Source organism: Chinchilla lanigera, unplaced genomic scaffold (genome assembly GCF_000276665.1).
Source record: "Chinchilla lanigera isolate Chin_1 unplaced genomic scaffold, ChiLan1.0 scaffold00084, whole genome shotgun sequence".
NCBI classification, from domain to species: Eukaryota; Metazoa; Chordata; class Mammalia; order Rodentia; family Chinchillidae; genus Chinchilla; species Chinchilla lanigera.
In genome coordinates this window covers 6,267,698-6,281,391 of record NW_004955485.1, presented here as the reverse complement: position 1 = coordinate 6,281,391, position 13,694 = coordinate 6,267,698, and the positions used below count along the sequence as shown (strand labels likewise).

The following is a 13,694-nucleotide window of genomic DNA, read 5'->3' as shown; positions in this document are numbered from 1 at the left end:
CCCATGCACATGGCTTTTCTGCCTGCAGGAGCATTGAATGGCAGAGCTTTGTCCTCACCTGCTTTGCCTTCAGCAGAATTCGCAGGTCACTTTGCCCCTGTGGGCCACAGAACTTTGCAGGTGTCCTCCAGTTGTCACCTCTGTCTCCATAAATCTTACCAGGACATACCATTCTATTTTATTTTTGTGATACTGAGGATTGAACCCAGGACCTTTGCACTGAGCTACATTCTTAGCTTTTTAATTTTAATTCTTTATTTTATATATATATGTATTTTTGTTTTTTCTCCGGTACCGGGAACTGAACTCACGACCTTGCGCTTGCCAGGCAGGCGCTTTGCCGCTGAGCTAAATCCCCAGCCCCTAATTTTTATTTTGAGACGTGATTTCACTAAGTCTTTCAGTTGCCCAGGCTGGGCTCAAACCTGTGATCCTCCCAGAGGGCTGGGATTACAGGTGTGCACCCCCACGTGGCTAGCCATGCTCTTTTGAAGACACTTGGTTAGAGTATATTATGTCCACTAACATAAGGACTCATTCTAAGAATACATAGCAAATAATTACAGCTTTTCAAATCCCCCACCCAAATATGTTTTACCAGTCAAATCATTAATCCTATTGTCGTTTCCTTTTTCTCATTCAATCCAATAGATTTCCCTTCTACCTCATTTGACCAAATAATTCAAAGAAGAACTTCTGAGGATGATAACACTTTTATTATGCAGAGTACTCAGGGGTACTTAAGAGCCGTTTGTAGGAACTGTTTATAATACAGAGAGAGCTGGGCACCTTGGTTTCACACATATTAGCTTTCAAAGACGGTTCTGATTTCAAAATGTGTATCCAGCTTTGGACAGATTTAATGCCACATTTCCCTGATTCTAAGATGCCATGGATTGAAATGTGCACTCTCAATTTAATAATGACTTGGGCCACCTAATGACAGGTTTTCATGGAAATAGAAGCACCACATTAAATTAATTTAAGGTACATTTGGTTTAAGAAAGATTAAACTCTAACAAAAGTGCTTTACAGAAAAGACACAGTAATTGCTGTATTTATGTGAAACTTTCATCTCTGTCATTCCAGCTGATCACAGAAAAAGACTAGAAACTTCTCTATTGATATTAATTTATATATAAAGAGATATACATATATTTTCTAAAATTTAGAAATACTCCTCAGCTTTGCCTGGCTCCTCTTGTGCAGAAGTTTTATGGGGGCGGTTTGTGGCAAGGATGGGAATCTCATGGTGGGATGGGGTTTATTTATTGCTGAGGGAGTCAGAAGGATCTCATAAAGCTTGCTATATTGGGGGTTCATGCACCATGCTAGTGTGTCCAGTGTATTCAGCTTGGTGCATCATCTCTTTCATGTGGAGGATGACATTGGCTCTCTACCTCCCGACTGATGCTCTATTCAAAAGACTAACTGTGCTGTGGATATAGCTCAGTGGCACAAGCTCCTGCCTAGCAAACCCAAGGTCTTGAGTTCGATTCCCAGTGCCAAAAAAAGAAAAAAAAAAAAAAAAAAAACTATTACCCATAACGGAGTCCAGGGTAAAACTAATCACCTTCTCCAAATGCCTGCTCTAAAATAAGCAATACCTTAAGCACAAGATCACTTAGTCCCGATTCCTTAGAGTTTGACCTTAGTTAATTTCTATTTTAATTGTGCTCTCCATCATCGGGCATCTGTGCCAATAGCTCCCAAGAAGCATCAGAGTGACATAAAACAAGGGGTAGTAGGGTCCTGTTATGTGGCCCTGGGCCAGCAGAACGGGCAGCTGGTAGACATGAAGGGTGATTGACAGGCTTCTGCTCTGGAGAGTGAGCTCCAAACGAGGAATCTTGGGTCTGGATGGCTTCGGGTCACTGATTATAGGCTTTGCTTTGGGTTAACTGTGGAACTAGTAATGCTTTTTCCACCAGCCTCGCCCATTAAGGGAAGAATGAGGAAGAGAGAAAGGATGCCTGCTTGATTTATTATTTGAGGTTATCCAAGGGTGACTTGCAGTGGTGCTCCAACTGGATGAGTTTGGTCTATCATTAAGCCTGTTTGATATTCTTTAGAAAAATATGACAGCTCAAATGTTGAGTTTTGGCCTTTTGACTTTCTTAACCTAAGAATTTGAATCACATTTCATATAGGTCTGTGGATTTCATGCCTCTGAAGTTTGCAAACCAACATCCTGGGGAAAAGGGCAGATTTTCTAGTAACTTTGCTCCAACAGACGTTTATCTTATTATTGTGAGTTCTGCAAAACGATGTGGGTGTAGATCCCTGCCAGAGGGACTAGCCCTTACCTGCTTGGTAAGCCATGAGGTGGCTCTGGCCAAGACGCTGCAGTTTACTACCTCTCAAGCCTTGAGACAAACAACTGTAGGATCCTCACCCTTTTCCACGGCCCCCACGGAAACATCTTGCTTCTCCCATGGTACTTGTCCTTTTCCAGTTGCTGCCTGGCTTTCTTAACCTGGGAGTCTCGATGATGTCAGTACATTACGGCTATGACTGAATGTCAATAATTCTCTGTAGACGTGGCCACAGCTGCGTCCCTCTGCCCATCCTGCCGCAGCCTGTTTCCGGCCACCCTCATGGAGCCATCTTGTTCAGGGTCTGTCTTGCAGTTCTAAAAAGTCCCTGATTCTGTCCTGTCATTTCCCGGTCGTCCTGTACCTATATGACAGTGCTCTGATTCTTGGTGAATAATTCAGCAGCAAATTTCCTATGTCCGTAGCTCAGCATCACATTAGGGACTGGCTTCAGGGCACCATATCCCTTCACTTAGTGGACCCCGCAGCATGACACAAATTGGGAGCTGTCATCTGTGGGAGAGAGAGGAAGCCTAAGGACTCTCAGGGCCAGAGGACTTCTTAGTGTGCATGCAGGAACTGGGGAGACTCCCACAAGAATGGCTTTTGGAATATGATTTGTATCCAGAGCTAAGTTACATGCTATATAGTCCATAAATACATGCTGTAACATTGCGTAATTATGGGGGTGCTGACTAAAAGTTGTGTTCTCCCACCTTGTCACAAATTTCAAGCCTCTGGTAACACTTTAGCACATCCAGGTCCCACATAAGACTCTCCGTGATGGGCCCTTGGGTGTGCAGCAGTTGTTGCTATCTCTGCTGGGTGAGACAGCTCCGATTTATAACTGCTGAATGTGCTGGACCCAAGGTATTCTGTTGATGTTAACATTTGCTGCCAGCATCTAATGCCACATCTTGTTTACAGCCCATAAATTTATGACATAAGGAGACCACTCACAATTTTGATATATTATGAAAAAAGCACCCAGCACTGCCAAACGCATGAACGGTTTTACATTTCAGACAGATACTTTTACATGCTGTTGATTGCATTTTAATATAACAGGGGTTTCATTTTGTTCTGCCGCTGGATTCTGATCAGCTCTTGGCACTTAGGAGCAGAGAAGTAAGTGCTGCATTTATGGGAAAATAAAAGTTTCAGTAAAGGAAGCATGAGCCAAACAAGTATTTTATTGCGGTCTTTGCTGTCACCTTAAATGATTATGGAAACAGCAAGGCTGGTTCTTCACTCTCTTTCCTAACAGGCAAACCCCACTAAGGGGCGAATACTAGACCAGCTCTTATCTGTGTGAGCACTTCTTTCTCTTTGTCCCTAGACCAAAATGTATTTCATGAATGAAGAAGGACAGTGTCATAAAGCAAACTCTTGGTTACGTAGCAGCGGGTTGCATTAATTTGTTACACTTCACATCTGTTACTGGGTGCCCAGCATCTCCTGCTGTTTGTGTAAGTCTGAGGTGGGGGATTCTTGGCTTTTAGTGTTCATGGGTTAGAAGCAGACCTGGCCTGAGTTAGGTTGGTTTGTGGGCACTGGCACCTCTGGAGTTTTCTACCATCTTGGCAACCTTTTCTGGATCAGTGGTCATAAGGGCCCAATACTTACTTGAAGGGAAAACAATTGTACCTCTTTCAGGCCATTGACACTTTGGGGGTGTATGTCATCTCCGCTGTGATTCCAGGAATAAATGATAGCAGAGTTGCTCCTCCTCATTCCTTTCTTCTTGTGCTGACCTGCTCTGTCATGCCACTAGGCGTGGAATCCTTCAAAGACATATTCTTCGGAGATGACATTCTTTAGCATGGTAACTCTGGTTCCCCTTTCCATACTCTTTATGGTGCTTGGTCTGTGAGGTCCTTCCCAGTCCAGCCCAGTTCAGGTGTTTGGCAGTTTCTCCTCCTGCCATTCCCTATCTAGTACTCCAGTTCAGCTGCCTGGGTGGGTGGGGTCATGCAGTCTGGCGAATACACCATTTACTGTGCAGTCTGCTTGCCTTTGCCCACACAGCCTGACTGTTGGATGCCTTCCCCCAACACATACCCTTCCATGTGAGCCAGATCTTCCCACTGCCATGGTGTTATGGGTTGTGTCTAGAATCCCCCCCCAAAGCCTCATGCAGTCATAGATGGGGCTATTTTAGAGGTGGCTGGATCGAGAGTCTGTGGTGCTAGAATTGATTCATGGTGCAGTGCTAGGCTCAAGGGCAGTAGGATTAGGGATGTGAGAGCTACCTGCCCTAAGTAGCCTGGATAAGATAAAAGGGACAGAAAGACACTGTTAAGGTCCCTTCCTTGTTGCTTTGTTACCTTCTGCCCACCACAAACTGTTTCTCCTCTGCAATGCCTGTCTGGCATCCACCCTGCCTTGGAGCCAGCTGATTATGGACTGAAACCTCCACAAACTGTGAACTAAATAAACCTTTCTTTTCTTAACTTGTGGATGTTGAGTGTTTTGTCTCAGCAACAAGAAAAGTAACTAAGACACAAGATTTGATTCTTCCCTGTCAACTTCAGGCCGAAGTAGAATCTCTTTCCTGTGTACTTTTGAGTCCCTCTCCACAGAGGCAGAGAGCGTGTTCACACTATTATTGGCCGTGCTCAGCATTGCTGGTGGGAGGCGGGTTCTCGGTCTTACTCATCCTCTGTGTTTGGCTTGGAACTATGACCATGGAGGGAGCACATGCTTTGACACTGGAAGATCCTCGTTCCAATCCGCTCTGCTGCTCACTAGCTCTGTGGCCTTGGGCAAGCCGTTTGCTTTTCTTTGTCTCCATAATTGCATTCATAAAATAGAGAGAAGGGGTTTGCAGTGTCTGGGATACCTTATGTCACAAACATGCTTATGGACTGGAAGTGGATGTACTAGAAGAGAGGGATTTTCTTTCCCCACTATCCCTATGAGTTTCACGTGCCCTCGGGGATCAGAGGAGGCATGAGCACTCTGAGGAAGTTTCCCTGGTGATCCCAGTTCAAAGACCCCTTTGACCTGTTTTAACATCCATCCCCAGTCTGCATGATAAAAAAGACACTGAAAAATTATTGCCTGGATTTATTAATATTTACATAATACTTGTCTTATCATCTTGTCTGGATTGGAAGTCCCTTAGGACTGTGATCTAAAATCTTTTCATGCCATGCTGTTCTTTCTGTCCCTTCAGAAAGTTTTGTAAGGTAGACACTGTTGTTGTCTCCTTTAACTGGTTTAGTGTCTGCCCGCAATGGGCTTTTTCTTTGTAGTGAATAAACTGTGGATGTTAGGACCGTTGCAGGAGTTCGTGTACATAGAGACCTCTTCTGTCCTTTCCCCACCCCTCCCCTGTGCTGTTCTTAATGCATTCTCCTGGTATGAGATGAAATGTGGCTGCATATCAGCGAAGCCCCTGAGACACTGTGGAACTCTCCCTAGGGCATAACTCAGAATAGGCATGACCTCTGTAGTGGGTATGGTGTGTATGTGTGTGTGTGTGTGTGTGTGTGTGTGTGTGTGTAAGTATGAATGTGCATCTATGTGTTGTAAGTTTGTTTGGCTTGTGCAAGTGATCAAACAGGAGTAAATAAAACACTAGGAGGAAGTGCAGTGGCACAACCACACATCTAATCCAGACCCAGTGCTCCTGGTTTGTGCTGCTGCTGAATCAAATTTGTCCTTATCATTCACTGTTTTTCAGGCTGAGCTGCAGAAGCTGAGGCAACAAGCCTTGGAGACCAAGCACTTCATTGAAAAACAAGAGGCAGAAGAGAGGAAGCTCCTGCGAATCATTGCGGAAGCTGACGGGGAGAGGTTGAGGCAGAAGAAGGAATTAGATCAGGTAGAACCTGCTCCTCAGACCCTTGTTAGTGGTCACCGGACTCAGTTTTTGTGAGTTCTCTGTCCTCTCTAAGCCCTGCCATCCAAACCTGCTGGAGCAGCAGCAAGAGGCTGGTCTCGTGTTGATTATGAAATAGTCCCTCATTTATTTGACTCCTATTTTATTTATTTATTTATTTATTTTTTGGTACCAGGAATTGAACTCAGGACCTTGCATTTGCGAGGCTGGTGCTCTGTCATTGAACTGTATTCTCAGCCCTTGACTCCTACTTACAAGCACTCACTGTGTGTCAGTCACTTCTCTAGGTACTGGGGACACACACTGGCCAACAAGACAGTAAGATCCCTGTTCTCAGGGAACTCACCTTCTAGAGCGGTATAATTGCTCATATATAATAGCAATTAATAATTATGTAATTTGGGAGCTGGAAACTCAGATGCACAATATGCCGGTTGGGAACTTAAATACTTCCAGGGACCTTGCAGAGAGAAGCTGGTGCAAGACAATAAGAAGTAGCAGAACTCGACAGGAATGTAGAAATGTGTAAAGTCATTCCAACTTAAATATTAAAAGTGGGTTGGAAAAAACAAACAAAACGACACACCCATTGGCCAAGGATTATTGTTAGTAGACTGTTGCTATCATGGATTATTTATTGTCCGGTGATTTCTCCTCCTAAGGAGATTGCAGACTCTATGGGGAGAGTGGTGTTGACTGTCTAGCAGGCTATTTGCGGTGCTACATCTCATGGGTATTTGCTAGATATCAGGGGTCTACCATGCTGGAAGAAGAGACTTTGGAAAGTCTCTTGAAGAAAGTGGTCCTGGGAAATGAAAGGTTCGCTATGCCATTTCCCACCTTTCCAGGTCATCAGCGAAAGAGACATCCTGGGGTCTCAACTTGTTCGGCGCAACGACGAGTTAGCTTTGCTCTACGAGAAGATCAAGATCCAGCAGTCTGTGCTGAACAAAGGCGAGAGCCAGTACAACCAGAGGCTGGAGGACATGAGGATCCTCAAGCTGGAGATCAAGAAGCTGCGCCGGGAAAAGGGGATTCTCGCCAAGAGTGTGGCTAATGTGGAGGAACTCAGGTAAGAGGAGACCCAAGGGGTGTGCAGGGAGCCCCTAAAGTGACCTTGTGTTCATATTATTTAGTCGTTCAAGGTCCTTATCAAAATTATACTAAGTGGCTTTTATATGATGAAACTGCCAGCAAACTGCATGTTTCATCAAGAACATGAAAATGTTCAAATGCAGTTTCATCAAGAACATGAAAATCTATACTGTGCTCATGCTATGTCACAAAGTGAGCTGATTTCCTTTTGGTGGGTGTGGATAAGTACAAGAGGTTATTGAGAGTTATTCTGGAATTTTAAAAGGAAATTTTATGTTAAATCACAAATACAAACTCATTGCAGCTCAGAGACATTTCTTTCCCCAATGAACTCTTTCAAATTTTAAAAATAAGACAGTATGCAAGAGATGGAGCATTAATATTCAAATTTCATTCTAGTAATATTTGTACATCTTTTTCTTGGAATTACAAACAGGAGAGAAAGAGATGGAAATTAATTCTATCACTATTTGAAAATCTGTTTTCTTAGAAGGCAACCAAATTTTATATCTCACTCCTGATTTATTTTCTGCAGCTTTCACTTTAGCTTAGTGCCCCTCTTCTTTCTTTAAATTTTGCATTACACAAGATCTACTTTCCCCGTGGGAAAACATCGCTGTGTTTTATGTAGGCAATTGCTGGAAAGCAAATCAGAGGTCTGGTCTTTTTGAGATGCTCTTCTTATTCCCCACTGACTTGTAGATCCACAGTCTCCTTGACCGCCTTGGGATACGGACACAGTTTAGATAGGCTCTTTCAATTAATTGAATTAGAGGATGGTTTTGCTGTTTAGATGCATGAGTATATCCAGGAATAGTGAGGTTGCCACTGTCAAGAATGGGCCTGTCTACCTAACAGTCAATCATCTACCTATCTAATGTTGCTTATATTTCACTGAATGAAAGTAATACAAATATGTTGTAGAAAATGTGGGAAATTCAGGAAAAGTATAAAGAAGGGGTTGGAAAATGACGCATAACTTTACTATCCAGAGATACTATTACTGACATTTTGGAGACAAATATATTCATTCTAAGTAGCTGTTGGATGATCTCTGGGACCATCACTAAACTTGTCAACCCTGAGTTATTTTTATGATGTGCATAAAGGGTAACATTTTACCAATTCCTAGTCAATACTGCTAGTTTGTTGATAATGGCTTCTATTTTTCACTCCAATGAGAAGACAACCTGATGAAGCCTGGAAGCAGGCAGGCATGAATTCTAATCTCAGCCTTGCCACCTACAAGCTTTTTGACCTTGGACAAATTACTAACCTTCTGTAACTTTGGACTTGTTGTTGCCATTAAATACAAAAACAAATGCAATGTGCCTGGCACTGAATCTAGTACCAAGTAAACCACCAAATGTGGTAGCTAATGCTTGTTGCCCTCTTCTGATGGCACTCAGGAAAATTGAAGTGTTAAAAAATATGCTTTTAATTCTGAGCAGCTTGTTGTATGCTCCCTGTTGAGTGAACATCATGCAGTTAATTCTAATGGTTTGTCTTGCTAATGAGGGGAAGTTGTATTATTGGTTTAAATGAAGCAATTAAGTAAAAGAGATGGCTTAGTGTTAGTATTGTACACATCCACAGCAGACTGAGGACAGATAATAATGTCCTCATTGCACACGCCAGGCAGGCGCTGTGCCGCTGAGCTAAATCCCCAACCCCTGCATGCATCAGTGCAAACACTTACCCCTTCTCTACCTCCCAGCAGAACTTTTGATTGACAGGGTGGCGGCCAGTGCCAGCATATGAGGATGTCTGTAGCACGTCACCCATTAGCTAGAGGATTCCTGAAGACTTTGGCGGTACGTTTGAGCCAGGACTTTTCCCGCTATCTCTGTACAGTAGTTGTAAACTTTGAGGTACAATAGCCTCCCAGGTCTTGACTGCACATGAGAATGCCCCGCAAAACTAAAACCCATAGACTCCATGCCATGGACTCCTGCTAGGGGTTGGATCCTGGCAAAGGGAAGTTGTCAGATTCCCCCCTGGTGACTATGACGGCAGTGAGGGTGGAGGTGCACTGTCCTCAGGGGCCACATGGTCACCTGCGTGGCAGTGGAATGCAGTCAGGTGGGGCAGGCACGGCAGAGGCTGCGCACAGATTACTGCCGCAGAGGCACTTAGCAACCTGGAAAGTATGCCGAAGCTCTCATGATTTACCTCCTCGCCTCCTTTTTTTGTGTGTGCTTCTAAATTCCATAACCATTAATCCTCAAGATTAGGAGGTCTGGCCTCTGTGGCAGTGTTTAAACCTAAGGCAGTTTTTATGCACCACAAAAATGTTGAGACTGACCTCCGTGTTCACAGAAGTCTCCCAAATTCCAACTCTTTATGTGAGAGGTAGCATGTATGTAACCGTTTAAAGATATGGTATTCCTATGGGCAGAGAACTTTTTTTGCAAAAGAAAGTTTGTCTTATTCAGGCAGGAGCTTTTTCACATGCAGAGAGAGTTCCTGAAGGAGAGGACCCGATGCCGAGCCCTGGAGGAGGAACTGGAGAACCCCATGAATGTGCACCGGTGGAGGAAGCTTGAGGTTAGCCCTGGCAGAACACCCTTGCTGCCCCACATCTCCTCTCCCGCCCCACCCCACACTTCCCACCTGAAGCTCAGTAAGAAGTGCCTTTAACTTAATACTGCGCAAATTATCACCTAGAACGTAAGACTCGATCCAATGTAAATTGGGTTGTTCCACACCAGATGGTTCATTTGAGGTTTGTTTACAAAGTCTTGGACAAAATCTCTGCTGAAAAAGGCTCAGAGAGAGCTGTGAATTGGCTTCACCAATGGGGATTTATTTTCTTGTTTGGGTGATTTTTTGGTCTACTAGTTATCCTGTGAGTCTTGGCTTGTTAATTGCCTTTAGCTGAATTGGCCACCGGCATCTTAACTATCTTTCATTTTGCCTTTGCATCTGTTCATTGCTTGCAGGAAATGTGGTTCTGTGGGCTAGCCATCTTGAGGGACTGAGGTCATGTTAGCCAAACTCGTTCCTCTTAGGATCTGGGAACACAGCCAACGTTCCCTTGGTAGGGGGTGGCAATCAACTTCATGTTATATTTTATGACTTCCTGATAGACATTATCACCAACACTGGGCATACCAGTCAAGACAAGCTCTACTTGTTCAAGGAAAAGGAGGTCCTCTCCGTTAGTTGTATGAGCAGTCTCGGTGCCAAAGGGGGTTTTACTAAATGAACAGCTGGGTGCTGAGGGATAGGAGCCTGTGATGCCAGAGAGATCAGAGTGGGGGGAGAACCAGCCAAGCAGGTTTTCGTTTCCTTTTTTCTTCCTTTTTAATGAAGAAAGCATTAAGGCTAATGCATCATAAATTGTTATGTAAACACGAGGCCTGCGTTTCAACACCGCACAGTCCTGCCAAAAGAGTGAGTGCCAAGTGTAGTCCCAATGTATGCTATCAGTTGTCTCCCTGGGTGTTTGCTGAACAGTCAATGAAATGTCTTTTCCTTCCCCTCCCCTCTCCTGTCCTCTCCTCCTCTTCTGCCTCCATTATTCCTCTGCAGATAAAGTGAGTGGCAGAGTTCACTAACCCAGAGATCTCTCGGGAGGAGTGGAGCTGAAGATTTTAAGTCCATTCACCGTCACTTTAGTTTATTTCATGTGTTTTCAAGCAGATCTTTAAACTTTCCAAGTCCATGTCAGTTTCTGTTTTAAAAAATTAGAAACTAGGTACTCTGGGAGGCAGTTGAAAATATTCAGCTACTTGATTAATTTAAGATGTCAGTACAGTTCAGAGTGAAGCTTTGGCTCAAGGTCTAGAGAACAAATGATCAATTTATAAGCACAGTGCTTGTTTACATCGCACACAGACAACTTTTGGAGGAGCATTGGAACTTTGTGCGTTGATAGCTCCATTTGAGAGGGAGATGCTGTGGCCGTGTTGGGCTGCCAGTTATTACCGCAGCAGACGCCCAATCCTCGGGACCTTCTGCACCGTGGACTGTGATGAACCTTCTCGTTGAAAGTGACCAAAGGGGGATCCAAAGGTTGAGTGACTTAGGGATCCTGGCCAATTCCTATGGAAATAGGGAGCTGGTAGGGAAATCTGAGAATCATAAAGAAGCACCACAGCTCTGGGGCCCAGCATATTTTGGTCTTAAATCTAGCTCCAATCCTTACGAACTTGAGCAATTGAGCCAAATACAATGAGCCTCAGTTATCTTATCTTTAAAAAGGGAAGTTTAACACTATCTTATGAGGCTGTTGTGCAGCCAGGATGTGATTTTATATGACAGACACTCAGCATAGCAAATGGATGGTGGCAAAAAATCAGGGGTCAACACAACAGTTATAATAATAATAATGATAATAATAATAATATTAGTTATTATTCATCTTGCATTCATGAGCTAAGGGCATAGCTAAGACACTAGGAATTCTACAGTCTGCTTTCTTGAGGGACAAATATTTATCACTATCTTATCTGTTATACATTGTCTTTTTTGGTTCTAATTCTCTCTGTATTGGGTCTTCAAGTTTGAAATAGATTTAAAAAAAATCTATTAAATAAAACAGTACTTATTTTACTCAGGACCTCAGTACTTTGAAACTGATGAAATCTCAGCTCTTTTTTCTTAATGTTGTTCTCCTTGGACAGGCCAGTGACCCCAGTTCCTTTGAGCTGATACAGAAAATCCACGCCCTGCAGAAGCGGCTCATCAGCAAGACGGAGGAGGTGGTAGAGAAAGAGCTGCTCCTTCAGGTACCCTTTTTCTACTGTTTCCTTGGCACTGCCTTCTGCTGGGACTCTTCCTAGCGCGGTTTGACAGTGTCACATGCCCCGTATTTAACTGTAGATGGCGACAGCGACTCACACATAGAAAACAAACACTGCCTGATTAACTAGGCTTTTCTGCCAGGATCACCAGTGTTTCAAGAATTGTGGAAAATTAAGTACAAGGCTAGACCTAACTGCAATCCGGTGATGTGAACACTTCTCTCACTCAGCTACAGTTTTATTTGTCAGATTCTTTTAAATACTTTTGTTCACATCTTCATATAATGTGAAGTGCTGTGATTTTGATTTTGAAAATAAGCTTTCACATACAGTGCAAATGATCTGTCCACAGAAAGTCTGTGTGAGAGAAGGGGAAAGAGGTCTTGGAGGATTTTATGCAGTAAGGTTTTCTGGAGCACTTAGGCCTGTATCTTTGTCAAAGGTATCTTGACACCACCATCCCCACTGTCTTCTCCTCCTGCTCTTCCTCACTTGCTGCGTGCAGATACTGCTGGACGGAGGTTTTCCCTACCTTTTCTCATTTTCTTTGCTCATTTTCTGTTCAGGGTGTGGTGGGTACGATCATCCAGAATCGATGGATGAGAAAGTTGGGTCCCAGGAGTTTAAGAATAAGATAAGACAAACAGCTCTGAAGTCAGATAGCCTGGGTTGAAATCCCACCCCTGCCAGTTTCTAGCTATTTAAATCTAATTTATCTGCATCTAAGGTTCTTAATTTGTATTATGGAGCAAGACTAGAACTGTGGAAAGGAATGTTCTGAGCACTGCACGATCTTAGCACTGTTCCTGGCTTGTACAGTTGAATAAATATCACTAGTTATTCATGCGGTTTCTGATTCCACAGCCCATAATCTTAACTGTTGGGTTACCATTAGGAGGAGTGGGAACTTCTACACATGCGCAAGTGGCCTTTGGCCCCTTCTTTTTCACATTTGACCTTAAAATATATCTTCCCTAAAGTTGGGTGTACCGTGAATAGCATTCCCTGGCATCACCAGCTGAGCAGCCAGTGGAGATTTCCTTTCCTTGTCTCTTGGAGATGAGCGTGGTGAGAGGGCAGAAGCTGGAAAGATCTGGTCTTGAATTAGCTCAACACCTGAAGATAGTTCCACGATTTAGGGGGAACTATACACATTTTCCAAACCTCGGGGTACCCTTCTTCCATTTTCTTCATGGGAAGAAGATACTGTGGTCAGAGTACACAACTTAGAAGTCCTGTTGTAAGGATGACAAGCTCGTGGGTATTGGGGCTGACTGTCCAGAGTCTGCACTGAGTGCCCATCAATGCCAGCTGCAAAGCACTGCCCCTGGGCCATGGAGCAGGAAAGCAGCAGGCTTGGGATCAGCCGGGCAGTAGGCTCCAGAACCCACATTTTCTCACTCCCCTGGCCATCTGCTATCATCACTGTGTAAGTTTAAAAAGTACCACAAATTTTGTGTTTTGTCAGAACTCTTTATGTTAAATTTGCATATCACTGGCTGCAATAACTTTATTATTCCTTTTTTCTTCGATGTTCTTAAGATTGATGCTGTTTATTAGTCTTTATTCTTCATTTTTTTATCTTCCCTTTTTATCTTTCCTTTCCTTTCCTTTCCTTTCCTTTCCTTTCCTTTCCTTTCCTTTCCTTTCCTTTCCTTTCCTTTCCTTTCCTTTCCTTTCCATTCCTTT

General features: G+C 43.6%; 1 protein-coding gene across 2 annotated transcripts in view; it reads left to right on the top strand.

Annotated features, from left to right (window-relative positions):
• Window positions 1-13,694, top strand: part of Cfap58 (cilia and flagella associated protein 58) — a 110,956-nt gene that overhangs the window by 37,976 nt on the left and 59,286 nt on the right. For both annotated transcript variants that reach the window (XM_005403772.2, XM_013504126.1), the window contains exons 12-15: window positions 6,004-6,144; window positions 7,011-7,234; window positions 9,693-9,804; window positions 11,886-11,990. In XM_005403772.2, the coding sequence (XP_005403829.1) occupies window positions 6,004-6,144; window positions 7,011-7,234; window positions 9,693-9,804; window positions 11,886-11,990 (582 nt within the window). The remainder of the gene's footprint in view (window positions 1-6,003; window positions 6,145-7,010; window positions 7,235-9,692; window positions 9,805-11,885; window positions 11,991-13,694) is intronic.